At 37.1% G+C, this 15,218-nt stretch overlaps 1 protein-coding gene across 4 annotated transcripts in view; it reads right to left on the bottom strand.

The window, feature by feature from the left end:
• Positions 1-13,673, bottom strand: part of EMSY (EMSY transcriptional repressor, BRCA2 interacting) — a 92,940-nt gene extending 79,267 nt beyond the window's left edge. For all 4 annotated transcript variants that reach the window (XM_044668158.1, XM_044668161.1, XM_044668159.1 and 1 more), the window contains exons 1-3: positions 13,604-13,673; positions 7,704-7,803; positions 857-931 (exon numbers count right to left, since the gene is read on the bottom strand). In XM_044668158.1, the coding sequence (XP_044524093.1) occupies positions 857-931; positions 7,704-7,803; positions 13,604-13,673 (245 nt within the window). The remainder of the gene's footprint in view (positions 1-856; positions 932-7,703; positions 7,804-13,603) is intronic.
• Between the last annotated feature and the right edge of the window lie 1,545 nt (positions 13,674-15,218).

The following is a 15,218-nucleotide window of genomic DNA, read 5'->3' as shown; positions in this document are numbered from 1 at the left end:
ACATTATAATACATAGTAGTAAATTAATTTTTTCTTTGCTTTTACACTAAAATTATTGATTTAAAAAAACACACAATACATGTATTTTAGTAAGCATTTCTCATTCTGTAAAACACATATACTCCAGAAAAGTTGTGTGCAAATTAAATTTTTGTATATCACTTCATAAATAATCTTTGCAGAGTGGCTCTTTCTTCAGGTGACAGAAGCCCCTACAAATGATTTGTCAAACCATACCTGAGCCACCCATCCTCTTATTATTGAGTTTGATAAAAGTTCAAAATTCAAAATAAAAATATTTAAAAGCACAGGTGAGTTACTTGCTGTAACATTAATTATTCTATAATGTGAATGACCTATTCTACAACTTCTGATCTTCATAAATCCAAGTTTCATCTCATAAAGTAGAGAACACCATACTAAACAAATTAAAAAATATATATTGGCTACTCAGACTCAAATACCAGATAGTTTGTATTTCTTACTTATACAATGATATGCAAGTGAAATCCTATTACAGAAAATGAAGGAATCATCCAATTTTGTGTACAATGAAATTCAGTTGAATTGAGTATTATTCCATATAAATGAGTTTTCAGCTACAACTATAGCTTAATTTTCTCCAAGTTACATGGAAGTTTAAATGCAATTGAATTTAACCTGCATATGTTTATCTTCTTGATCAAACAATGATGAACATAACAGAACAACAGTACAGTTTCAATTCTATAGTCAGCTTCCCTGAGTAAATGAAGACATTACCATAAAGATAAAAGACTCAGGTATCTATTATATAATGGGAACACTGTTCTCTAGCTGTTATAAAAAATTATGTGTAATATAACTAATAGCTTACTTATGTGCAATTGTTGTTAACAGTTCATCATTTACTGCTCTCCGCACTTCAGCACGATGGCGTTCTGTTGAAATACTGTCCAAAAAAAAAAAGCATTATAGAGGTTTTTTCTCACTTATATTCATGTTTTAAAGCAACAAAATATCATATTGGTCAGAACCAATCCCTTCTTTCCCTTCCCTACAGTGAGATTAATCTGCTACAGGTAACCTGTAGTAGATTTCCCATTTCTTGGCCTGCAATCTCTTCTTCTTCTTCTTCTTTTTTAATTTAAACTTTTACCTTCCGTTTAGAATCGATTCCTAATACAAGTCATTCCCCAATTAACAAATGGTCAAAGAACATAAACAAGCAGTTTTCAGATGAAGAAATCAAAGTTATCAATAACTATATGAAAAAATGTTCCAAATCACTCTTGATTAGAGAAATGCAAATATAAACTCTAAGGCAGTGATGGGCAAACTATTCCCCGAGGGCCAGATCCAGGCCATAGTTTGCCTATCACTGCCTTAAGCAATTCCCTAATCACTACATATGGACTTGGGGGCATAGTGATTAGGGAATTGCTTAAGGAAGTGATAGGCAAACTATGGCCTGGATCTGGCCCTCGGGGAACAGTTTGCCCATCACTACTCTAAGGAATGCCTCACACCTATCAGATTGGCCAATAAGATAGTAAAGGAAAGTGATGAATGTTGGAGGGGATATGGCAAAATTGGGAAACTAATGCATTGTTGTGAACAGCCCCTATCTTACAAATGATCCAATTATTTTGGAGAGCAGTTTGGAACTATGCCCAAAGGGCTATAAAACAGTGCATACCCTTGGATCCTGTAATATCATCTAGACCTGTATCCCAAAGACATAAAAAAGGGAGAAAGACTTTCTTGTAAAAAAATATTCATATTATTCGTTTGGTGGCAAAGTATTAGAAATTAAAAGGATGTCCATCCACTGGGGAATGGCTGAACAAATTATGACATATGTGGTGATAGAAAACTATTATGCTATAAGAAGCGATGAACAGGACAACTTCAGAAAGAACTGGAAAGACCTGCATGAACTAATGCAGAGTGAAATAAGCAGAACCAGGAGAACACTGTACACAGTACAGGAATATTGTGGAATGATCAACTGTCAGACTTAGCTACAATCAGCAATTCAAAGATCCAGGAAAATTCTGAAGGACTTATGACAAAGAATGCTACCTGTTTCCAGAGAAAAAGCTGTTGTAGTCAGAAAGCAGATCAAAGCATACTATTTTTTACTTTAGTTTATTTGGGTTTTATATAATTATTCTCTTACAAAAATAAACAACATGGAAACATGTTTTGCATGATGGTATGTGTATATCCCAGATCAGATTATTTGCCATCTCTGGGAGGGGGAGGGAAAGGAAGACAACAATTTGGATCAAATAACTTTAGAAAACTTATGTGGGAAAGTGTTATTAAATATAACTTGTAAAATAAAATATCTTTATTAAACTTTTAAAAAAGAATCAAGTCTAAGTATCAGTTTTAAGGCAGAAGAGAAGTAAGAGCTAGGCAACTGGGATTAAGTGACTTTACCCAAGGTCACACACCAAGAAGCATTTAAGGTCATATTTGAAGCCAGATCTTCCTCTATCTAGGTCTGGCTTTCTATCCACTGAGCCACCCAGCTGCCCCACTACAATCTTTTCTTGTCATTGGGAATTCATGCAGGCCATCTGCAATGAAAGCCCCTCTCAGCAATACTTGTTTAAATCTTTTTTACACTTCAAGGTTCTTGTTTTGAAATTTCTACAGTTTTCCCTAATCTCTAATCTTCCTTCTCTTAAACTATCCTAGACCCTCTACAAGGAGCTCTCTTTTAGGTCTTTTACACTATAATCAATAAAAACATACATTTATTAAACATTGTTTTAAGAAGTGTGCTAAGCACTGAGGATACACACAATAAGCAGTTATTCTGCCCTCAAGAAGTTTACATTCTAACGAAGAAGACATCACATACATATATAGGTTTATACTAGATTAAGTAAAGAGCAGATACAAAGTAACCTTAGAGGAGAGGCACTAGAGTTGGGGGGCTCAACAAAGGCCATCTGCATACCATATACACTACTAAAAGGAGCCAGCAATTATAAGAGGTGAAGATAAAAGCACATTTTAGGCACAGAGAACAGCCAGGGCAAAGGTATCAAGAAGGGGGGAAAGAGGAATAAACAACAGTAAGAAGACTAGCTAGACCAGCACGGTGGGAATACAGAAAAGACAGGGATAGGCCAGGTTATAAAGAGCTTAAAAGGCCAAAGGAATCTGTATTTGATCCTAAAGGTAACTGAGAGTCACACAGGAGGATTACTTAGTGGAGAGCAAGGTGGAGAAGAGGGTTAGTGTCACATGATCATACCTATGCTTTAGGAAAATCACTCACAGGTCTGTGAGAGATGGACTGTAGTGAGAAGCTTAAGGCAGGGAGACGACTAATTATGAGGCTATTCCAGTATTCTAGAAAAGAAATGATAAGGGCCTGAGCTGTATTTGTGGCTGTGTGAGTGGAGACAACGTAACATATCTGAGAAATTTAGAAACTGAACAGATAACACTGAGTGAGAATGAGGAGTTGAGAATGACACCAAAGAGGCTGACCTGAAGGAGAGAGGTATGATGGTGCCCTTAATAATAGTTTGAAAGCTATAGGTTTGGAGATAAGGACAAAATTGTAAATTATCATGTAAGTAATTGTTTTTATTCTATTAAGTTCTAAGCTCTTCAAGAGCAAGAACTGTCATTTTTTCCCCCGTCTTTTCAACCTTATTAACCTAGAAAGGTATTTTAACAAATACTTGCTGAAAAAGTGTGCCTCTGCATGCATGCATGTGTGTGTGTGTACACAAGGGGGAAAAAAGTATATAGGTTCAATTCAGGTTTTAGACAACTCAAATTCTGAGAGGAAAGTACAGACTCCAGTCTGACCAAATAAGTAACTGAAAATTTAAGGGTATATGAAGGTAGCCTTTCAAATATTTGAAAGGAATTAGAACCAAAAGAAATCAAAGCAAAGTAGATTTCAATTTAAATTAAGGAAAAACTTTCTAACAATTACAGTTTTCCAACAATGGAATGAGCAGTTTTATTAGGTATTGAAATTTTATAGAATTTAGAACTGGAAGGAACCTTAGAGATAACCTACTCTGAACCTGTCATTTTATGGAGAGGACCCAGAAAGATAAATGCAGTTTTCTATAAGGGAGAATATACTGAACTTAAGCATTAGGGATTCAGGGCTCACCTTCCAGATTTGAAACTTACTAGTTGTGCTACCCTAGGCAAATCCCTTTACCTCATGAAATTTCACTTTTCTCTTTGGTAAAATAAGGAAAACAATAACTGTGCTCCCTACCTCACAAAGTCATGATTGAGAAGCACTATAGAAATTAACATCATTATTACCACCACCACCACCACCACCACCATCATCATCATCATTGCCACGAACATCTTCATCACCAATGTTATCTTCATCACCATCGCCATCAACATCATCACCCAAAGTCCCAGTGGTAGTAACAGAACTCAAAATTTGAACACAGACCCTCTAACTCCAGAAATCCAGCGTTGCTGCCACTACTCCACTACATTACCTCTTTGCTCAAGGGGAAGAAAGACAATCGTCTAGCAAGAAGATCACGAAGAGGGAAATGGGCCACTAGCTCAGAGAATATTCAATTCTATGCCCAATAAAACAAAGGATTTGAGAGAGTAAGATAGTCTAACCTGTTTATGACAATAATCAAACTCAAATGTGGTTCTCTACACTGAAAACTGCCAACAGGATAATAATATTTTACTCGACTCACTGGTTATGCCATATCACATTACTGATATAATGCCCCTACTGATAATGAATAAACAAAAATGAAATTAATACTAAAGGACTAAACAGATTACATTTCATGAACAGTCTAATAACTAATAGCTAGTTCTGAAACTGTAGTGCCTTAATAATATCCTTAAGTTCATGAAAAATACAAAAAGAAATTACTTTCATTTATACTAAAGAACAAGAAAAAATAGTTTTAAATTTAAGGGAGACTTTATTTAAAAACAGAAAATTTTCTGACAAAGATATTAGACCAATTATAAAATCACTTTCACCATAAATTGTTTAGCTTGTCTAAAAACAGTCCAAATGGGATGCAAAGAGACAAACTCTGATCCAAGGAATCTAATTATCAATAGCTGAAGCCCTTTTGCCATCTCAGCTATCTCAAGATGGACATCTTTTGATAACACTTATTTTGCTTCTTGGGGTCTTAGTTTCCTCAACTATAAAAGGAGGAGCTGAATTAGATGACATTAAAGATACCTTTACATTTTACACAAAAAGAGCCCCAAACAAGTATTCATCTAGGCCTACTCTGAATATGTACCTGAGAAGGAATTCATACCACTACCTCTAATGACAGTCTATTTGATTTTCAGAGAGCTCTAAATGGATGGAAATTTTTGTTTATACTATTCCTTGAAACTTCCATTAATTGGGCCAAGTTCTTCTCTCTCTTTCAGATAACAATTCAATTCAACAAATATTTGCTAGAGTGACTATCCCTCCAAAATTTCACATCATGCACTCTGTCTATATTACAGACAAACTGACCAACTGGTTGCTCAAGTTTAACATGTCATTTCTACCTCTTAGAATTCTAATCTTCCTTCAAATCAAATAGAATCCTGCCACCTCTTATGTGTAGTCCTCCTTGATCATATCCCTTTTTCCCTTCCATCATCACCATCATCATCATCATCATCACCACCACCACCACCACCACCACCGCCTAATGTCTGCTGAATTTAATTCCAGCTCTGGAATCATCATCAAATCAATACCACATCAGCTACTAGAAAGTATATGAGTGCATGTGATAGCCCAAGCCTGCAAGCCCAGCTACAGGAAGGTAAGATTGGCAGATCACTTGGCAAGAGGATTAAAGCCAATTGGCTGTCCACACTAAGTTGAACACCAGTATTATGAGCCTCCAAGGAGCAGGAGGTCACTAGGTTGCATAAGAAGAGGAAATGTGGTTCATTTCATAAACAGAGCAGATTAAAACTTCCAGGACAATCACCAGTGAAACTGGGCCTCTAACTGGCTGTTGTACTTCTAGCTTGGACAAGATTGAGAGAAAAAATAGAGAAAGAGAAAAGGAGAAAAGGAAGAAGGAAGAAGGAAGAAAGGAAAAAGAAGAAAGGGAACAGAAGGAGAGAGGAGGGAAGGGAAAATAACAAGGAAGAGAAGGGAGGGGGAAAAAAGAGTGCATAAATCCATTCTGTGATGGATCCACTTACCATCCCTTTGACTTTAAAAAGCAAAACATCATTTCTTATACATGCTATCACCCTGTACTAGAATGTAAACTCCTTGAAGACAGGGCCCATTCTTTGCCTTTGCATGTTCGACACTTAGCACAGTGCATTGCACATGGCAAAATGTTTAATACTTTCTGCTTCACTTCACTCACACCTTGCCTATTATGTACACAAAGCTAGGTGTACATGCTAGGTGCTGGAGGATACCCAGTATGGAAATTTCCAGTTCCCATCTGAGGAGCTAACAATATATGCCTTTTATAATTATTATATACTTCCAAGCTCTCTACTCCAAGAGATAAACAACCCTAGATTCTTCAACTGTTCTTTACTCTGAAATACTAAGAAGCGATTATGAGATATCATTCATCTCTAAATCAAATGTCACAATGTATTCCATTGGATGTGAAAATAGTGCTAGACTTGTAGTCAAGAGACCTGAATTTGAATCTGGTTCTGACAGTAAACAGTTGTGATTGGGAATATATAATTTAAATCCCTCTGAACCTCAAGTTTCTTATTCTATGAAATAGGACTAATAATACTTATTATTAAGAGAACTATCTATTTCATAGAGTTGCTGTAAGGAAAGCAAACTGTAAACCTCAAGGCATTACAAAAGGGTAAACTTTTGAATATTATTATTGGAAGTAGTGAGGTAGGCTACAAACAAGACTAAATTTAGTGACAAAGGTCCTGGGTTTGAGTACTAGCTCTGCTACATGCTACCTTCTTTGTGATCTTGTGTAAGTCCCTAAAGCTCTCAAGGCATTAATTTCCTCATCTACAAAATGAGGGGGTTAGACTAGATAACTTCTAAGGTCTATTCCAGTTGTTAAACGATTACCATGTTATCTCCTGATGTTACATATGATCTTAGGTAAGGGAACTTCTATCACTTACAGTCAGCTTTCCCTACCTCCTTGTCTATATTCAAGGACATCAAAGTACACCAAATAGCCTATGGACCTAACAAAAACCTGCCTCAATACAGTCTCTACTTGTACAAGATAGCTCCATGGTATAACAGAAGGACTAGATGTGGAATCAGAAAACCTAGGTTGGAATGTTGACTAGCACTATCTATATAGCTTTGGACAGTAACTTCCTCTCTCTGGGTCTATTTCCTTATCTGTGAGGGGATTAGACTTGATGATCTCCAAGTCTCTTATAGCTCAAAATCCTATAATCCCACAACTAATCAATATTGCCACCAGAATATTGGTCACAAGTCATGACTAGAATCTGAGATTCCCCTAGCAGCACCAATAATGTGAAAAATAAGAATTTGTTTCATAAAGTATTATGGTGGATACCATAATTCGTTTTAATGCTTTACAGTCTTATATTATTCTGACTGTGAGCTCCTTAAGAGCTGTCTTCACTGTTAGCAGAGTGCCTGGCACAAAGTAAGTGCTTAATATACATTTACTAACTATAATGAAATCTTGAAATGAAAAATTTTATCACATTTAAAATAAGATATTTACCTAAGAACTTTTGAGAGTTCCCCAAGAAGATCTTTCTTTTCCTTCGTGAGGTCCCCCTGTGCCCGCAGGGCACTGATAACTCCAGCATATGCCTCCAATTCTAGAAAAGGAAGAAACCAACTTTTATAATAAACTTTTAATGTTCTTTAGTCAGTAATGTGTACTATGATATTTCTCTGCAAGAAACATTCAAATCAGCCAAATCAAAGAAAAATTTCTTTTAAAATAAAAACTCTATTGCTAAAACATCCTAAACAAATTCATAATGCTTCATTTTGCTAAGAAGGGTTGTTGTTCAAGCATCAGGCAGAAACATACATTAAAGGATAAATCTGAAAGAAAACATTTCATTTTATACAGACATTGAAACCAAGACAGGTTACCAGAAACCCAATGACTGAGTAACCAGTAAGGCGATTTAATTCAGTGAAAACATTTCTAAAACATCTGGCATGTTCAAGTTTTTCTGATGTATATGAGGGGAGGGGGGAGAGAGGAAAAAGGAAAAAGAGAAAAAGAGAGAAAGAGAGAGACAGAAAGAGAAGAGACAGAGAGAGAAAGAAAGGGAAAAGAAGAGAGAGGGAGAGGGAAGGAAAGAGAGACAAAGAGAGAGGGGGGAGAGAGGAGAGAGAAAGGGATAGAAGTAGGAGAGAAGAAGGGGGAGGGGGAGAGAGAGAGGGAAAAAGAGAGAGAGGATCTCAGGAACACCCCTGCCTGGGTCAGGAGGTCTTACTTAGGGGATTTAAATGCTGTTTGTAATAATATTTATGTCTTAGTTATTTAGCTAAGTGAATATTTTGTACAGTGTGCAAGCAATCAGAGTATAAATTTTATTAAGTTGAAATAAAGAAGCTTCTTATATAAAAAGAGAGAGAGGAAGGGAGAGAAGATGTAGAGGGGAGAGAGAAGGAGAGAAAGGGAGGTGGAGAGGGAGGGAGGGGGAGAGAGAGAGGAAGAAAGGGCTAGGGGAGAGAGAGAGGGAAATGGAGAGAGAAGGAGAGGGAGGAAGAGAGAGAGAAAGAGAGAGGGAAACAAAGAGAGGAAAGAGAGAGAGAAGGAGGAAGAGAGTATGGAAGGGAGGGAGAGCAAGAGACGGAAAGAGGGGTAGAGAAAGAAAGAGACAAGGAGAAGGGGGATGATTGGTTGGGATGAAAGGAGATAAACAGAGAGAAGAGAAATTACTTTCAAGAGTTAGGAGAGATGGGAAGAGAAAGGGCTAGCAAAGACTACTAGGATAAAGTAACATGAGTTGACCCAAAGGAGGGAAGAGATTTCAGTAAACAGAAGCTAGAAGAGACTATTCTAGACATGAAAAAAAGAGCATAAGCAGACAGCTGTAGGAGAGGACAGAATAAAAAAGGAATAGAACATAGTCTAATAATGATAGGACAGAGAAGAGGAGTAGTATAAGATAAGGCTAAACAGGTAACCTGAAGCCAGTTTATGGAGAGTCTTGACAGCCAGTCAGGAGTCTATATTTTCTTAGGGAATAGGAAACCACTGAAGATTTTCTGCAAATAGCACAAATAGATACAAACAAAGAGATTGGCTATAAGCAACAAGTCGGGAAGCCATTACAATTGTCAACAAAAAATGAAGAAGGCCTAAACTAGTGAAGGTCCACTGAGAACAAAAAGCAGCTGGATTCAATGAACATTTCAATAATTCACCAAATGAATGGCTCTATGGGATGAAGGAAGGGAAATAGTCAAAGATGACTTAAGGCTGATAACCCTGGGAGGATGATGGTGCCATTAAGATGCCATGTGTCTGATGTTACAGAATTCCAAATGCGTTCTGATAAAACTATGGAAATCTCATAGGGGATTCATTCACTAGCCTACCTGCAAATGCTTCTCTTAGTCATTCCTAAAAAATGCATTTCTATAAAGTATTAAAAGCTTTTAGCAGGTGTCATTTCTAGCTCTGGTTTTATCAGTAATTGCTGTATGACCTGGGCAAAGCATTTCCCCTCTCTGGCCCTCAAATTCCCCATCAATAAAATTAGGTAGAGGACTAGAACATCTCTAAGGTTCCTTCCAAGTCTAACAGTCTAGGTTTCTAAACAGTTTCATCCTGTTCTTATTCCCCATCATCTGATGGCAGAAGAAGCACCAAAGAGAGACTATGAGGCATCCTCTGCTTTTTCTCAGATAAAGAGAGCCTGAATAACCCTCCCAGACAAAGTCTGCCAGGCCCTAGTGCCAGGCAATTTCATTTTACTACCCAGAATGAAATAGCATAAAATTCTATATTCTAATTTCATTCCAGAGACAGAAAGATCTTTAATAATCCCCTACTCTATTCTGTTTATTCCACAAGTGGAGGAACTAAAACAAAGAGATGTAAAGTAAGATACAAAAATAAATGAGATAATGATTTTAGGCCTTGAAGATTTTATATTCTTGTAAATGTAGACATACATACATACAAAAAGCAATGCAAGTCAGTACATTTCAAGCAGCAGCAGTAAAGAATATTCAAGATAGAAATAGAATACAGAAAGGTGCAAGCAAAGGTATGCTTAGGGAATGACAGATAGCTCAGTTTTATTGTTGAATAGAGTAGCTGTAAATGAAACTGACAAGTAAATTAAGCCAAATCAGAGAAAGCTTTGAATGCCAAACTAAGGAGTTTGCATTTTATTCAGTTATCAATGGGGAGACCACAAAATGCTGTGCAGGGAAATAACATAATCATAGTAAAGAATTATATGATAGCCATACACAAGATGAATTGAAAGGATGAGTATAGACTGGGAGTATAGGGAGCAATTAGGAAGCTACTGAAAGAATCTTTGTGAAAAGTAATAAAGGCCTAAACTACAATGGTGGTAGTAGGAATAGAAAGGAGTTGAATTTGAGATACCATAAAGGAAAAAAAAAAAAAAGGCAAATGATTTGAAGTGTAGATACTGGGAAAACAGAAAGAATCAAAAACAACTCCAAAGATAGAATCCTAGGTAATTAAGAAATTTGGGATACAATTAACAGAAATAGGGAACTCAGAAAGTAGAAATTATTAGAATAGGAGAGGGAGGGCAGATTAATTTAGTTTTGGACATTTTGAGTTTTAGGTAATTGAGGATCAACAATTTAATGAGAAGAAAAATAATTAAATGCTGACAACATTTCCACACGGTTTAATTCTAACTTAATTATTACAAATAGAAGCAGTCTGTGGAACCTCACACAAAGCCAGAATACTGACTTCAGCCATGTATTCCAAGTCATTTCCTCCTCCTCCTTGTGAAATACTTCAGAAATCCACCTGTAATATAAAGCCTTCCACTGTAACACCATGATTTTTCACATTTTTCTGCACTGTTTGGTTATGTCTGATGAGTGCCATTAAGGGTACAGCAACCAGGGTACAGTTATCTATTTCCTATTGCTATCCTGGTTGCCAAACTATCTTAAAGTGTTACCTCTGAAGACACTTAAGTATTAATTGCCTTATAAAATCACAGCATAAACACATTATAAACTAAATTGTTTTTAGTGTTTATATTACAAAGCCCTAAACATTTTAATTTATACAAATCAGTCATTTAATTACACTGTAGCACTTGCTCTATAAGACTGAATTCTCTCTTAAGCATGCTTCTTTGGGCATCACTTAGAGTATATCAATTGGAAAAAGAGGTATTTACAACCCCTACAGGTGCAAGAGAAAGAAATGATCTCTCAAATCATTTTTACTTAAGTAAAACTTGAATTTATTATCCTGTATTAAACTTGATTTTAATCAAAGAAAATAAAGGAAAGCTTATTTTAAAATTAGTAATCATTAAAATAGGGCTTTCCTCCTAAAATTTTCAACAGAACTCCAATACTTGAGAGCAATGCAAAAGTTTTCATTGTTTTAATAGAAGGAGGATGGCAATAAAGATAGCCTCAAACTCTTGCCAACCCTCACCCTTCCAAAGCCAAAGGACACTAAATGACATTGTGCTCTGGGATCTGTTTTCTTTTGTTCAGCCTCTGCTCCACTATAACTTTACTGGCACAGCTCAAACTGGGAGTAGGATATGTTTGGAGCTAAAGGTCACACTTTTCTATTTAATTTTAATCTCCTGATGCAAAGCCAAAAAAAGCCTTTATACCTCAAACTGATCTTCTGCTGCCAGAGCAAATGTTTTAAAGTAGCTGCTGTTTATTCATCACTATTCAATGAAATAAATGAGTACATATTGTGAAATGAAATATTTTCTATGTACAAGTCACCATAACATCAGTCCAGAACATTTATTAAGCTTCTATGTGCAAGGAAGGCTCCTATACCTAGCATTGCAGATGCAAAGATGAAAACTAACAATGTCTATGTCCTCAAGGGGCATATAATCTAATGGAGTGGAATACAATATATACAACACAAGGATGACATGAGGGAAAATATAATCAGAGCAAAAGGGAAATCAGAACAAAAGCTCTCAGAAAAATCTAAGGAGGCAGATCATTTTTCATCTTGGGGGTGGGGGCAAACTTTTATAGAAGTCGTATTTGAGAGAAGCATTTCAGTAAGCAGAGCAAGACAATATATTCAAGGCATGAAAGACAATGTTACATGTAGTTGTAAAAGAAGGCAGGAGAAGATTAAAGAACATCCATCCATCAAATCTAGTTTGGCTAGAATGGAGACTGGAGGAAGGTGTGGAATAGGAAGAAAGGGTGGAAAGTCAATTTAAAGCTAGATTGTGGAAAACTTTCAATGCCAGATTAATAAGTTTATTATTTATCCTACAGGCAAAATGAAGACCCTGAAGGCTGAAAAGTTGGCACACAGGAAGAAAAAGTTAAAAGAAAAACAAAAGTAACCAAGAAAGAATTGCTCTAAGTGCTAGAACAGCACACTTAGGAGCTTAGAGCCAAGAGGGTCTTCAGAAGTCATTAAGTCCAAATCCATCATTTTACAGATGTGTAAACTGAAGGACAAAGAGTTAAAGTGACTTGCCCAAATTCACACTCAAAAAAGGAAATGCTCTGATTTTAGACACTTCATAGCAGTATGACACTGAGCAAGTCACTTAACTCCAAATGCCTCCCTCTTACCATTCTTCTGCCTTGAAAAAGATAATATAGATTCTAAAATAGAAGGCAAGGCTTTTTAGAGAAAAAAAAAAAGAAGAAGAAATGCAAGTGAAGCCCCTGGTATCCTGGCTCCCAAATAGGTCTTTCCACTAGGGTACAATGCTTTAAACTGAGATCCCAACCAAAAGAATCATTCCAGGATGGCAAAACTAATATCTCCCATTAATTTTTAGATTAGTGCTAACTATTGACATTAAAATGTGATTACTTTATTATAACAGGAAGTCTACCAAAATGTCAAATACAATAGTTATTACAAACAGGTAGAATGCAAAGAACACAAAAGAGTAGGTCCCAGACTCTGAAATTCTTTTGTTGTTTTTTTTTTTAATCTAATGTCTTCATGTATTATTGTTTTAGTACAATTATCTGGGCATGGATCTTCTCCTCCTACTAGAATTAAAGCTTAAGGAGGACAGAGAAGGTGTTTTATATAAACTTCTTATTATTCATCTCCACTGTGCTCTCTGAGCTTTAGTTACTTCATATTAGTTGAACTAAACTGAGGTCTAAGTTCCACTGGTGTGAGGAGAAAAAGCACCAGTGAGTCTTGAGGGTCAGAAAACCTAGAAGCCCTGACTTGAACAATTTATTCCTCTATGACCCCAGAGAATCCCCATTGCATTAGATTTCCTCACTTGAAAAATGAAGATCCTACCCATCTCTTAGTTCTTGTGAGCAAAGTGCTTTGTAAACCATAGAGCACTAAAGAAAAGGGAGTTATTATGATTAAAATCATCATTAAATGAATATTATTCCAGAAGAATAACATACTTCATAAAAATTCAGGGTCCCAAAATGATACCTTACCCAATTTTCGAAGGATCCTTTTGCATTCATCCCTGCTGAGATCCAGAAGGGTTGGCCATACAACAGGCATCCTTGCTCCTGTTTTGTAGCCCCACAGAGCTTATATTCTCTACAAATAAGAAAAAAATAAGTTTAAGTCACCAAAATGCATCCATTAAATTACCTGGAATAGTACATTCCAGGAAATAAGGAACATGAGCAAATACATTTTCCCCACTAAAGCTGCTTCCCACTGTGGAGGAATGGGCAGAGAAGCCTTTCAGTGCCTGCAACAAGTTCTCCATGCTTTCTGTTCAATATTAATGAAATAAGGATTTGAGTCAACTATTCGCTCTAATATTTAACCTGGGTCCATTTTAAACCTCGTTTAACCTGGATCCATTTTGATCACAATTAAATAAGCCAAGTAATGAGCAGACACATTGACAGAACAGCAAGTTTCAAAAGGGGTGCAAAGCCATAAGAAAAAATCAGTTTGTTTGGGCAAAGGTTATGGAAACAAACCATTTCATGTCACAAAACAAGTCTCACAGCCCAACACCACAGAAATTCTCCTATCCCATCATGCTAAAGACTCACTACAAACCCACCAATCTTCCTCCATAAATGTCATCACCCAGAACCTGCCTCCTCTATATAAACATGCTCAGTCTTACCACCTTTCTCAACTCCCTTTCCCTCTCCCTCCTAACTCAAGCATTCAGCACAAGATGGACACATTCTTTTTACTGTTCTTTTTTTGCTTCTTCCTCTCCCTAGTCCCCACCACCCAAACACATGCACACAGCAGCACAGGAGGACTCTACTAAACCATTCCACACAAGGCTTCCTTCTTTGCCTTCATTCCACCTTTCCTATTCTCCCTCCTAATACAGAGAGGCACAAAAGGACCTCCCTCCATACTTCCCACCCTCCAAACATATCTGCAGCCTCAGCAACAAGAGTTCACCCAACTATCCCCCCACCACCACTTCCAACTTTCCTTACCCTCATCCTAACTTTTCTAACCCCTACACTTTTTAGCCCCTTCACTGCCAGCCAGTTCTATCCCCACTTTGTCTTCCCTCCCCCAATGTCATCAGAAGGCCCCAGTGCCACAGCTGGAAGGCGCTCTGTCCCAGCAGGACAGCAAATGACAGAGGCTCTGGCCCCACTAAAGCCAATGGTAGCCTCCCTGCCCCATACACTCCCAATCAAGAAAGTTCAGAGCTGAAAGAGCCAACAAACAGGGAATTTAAGAACCAAGAAGGACTCTAGAACATAGAGAGCATGGGATTTTAGAGGCTAAAAAGAACCATAGAACACAAAGAATATAGAATGTTAGAGCTCCTAAACATAGAGAGTATTAGACATTAGAGCAGGGCAGGACCCTAAAACACAGAGCACAGAATTTTAGGGCTGGAAAGGACCCCAGAACAAGGAGAGTATAGGATGTTAAAACTGAAAAAAGCCCTCAAACAGGGACAGGACAGGATGTTAGAGCTGGGATGGACACCAGATCATAGAGAGCACAAGATATTATTGAGCTTGGAAGGACCCTGGAACACAGAGTCTAGGATGTTATATAGCCAGGAAGGATCCTAGAAAAGGGACAGCACAGGCTATTAATGAGCTG

Source organism: Gracilinanus agilis, chromosome 3 (assembly GCF_016433145.1).
Source record: "Gracilinanus agilis isolate LMUSP501 chromosome 3, AgileGrace, whole genome shotgun sequence".
Taxonomy (NCBI): Eukaryota; Metazoa; Chordata; class Mammalia; order Didelphimorphia; family Didelphidae; genus Gracilinanus; species Gracilinanus agilis.
Note: the sequence above shows the minus strand (reverse complement) of the source record. Positions and strands in the feature narration are given on the sequence as shown.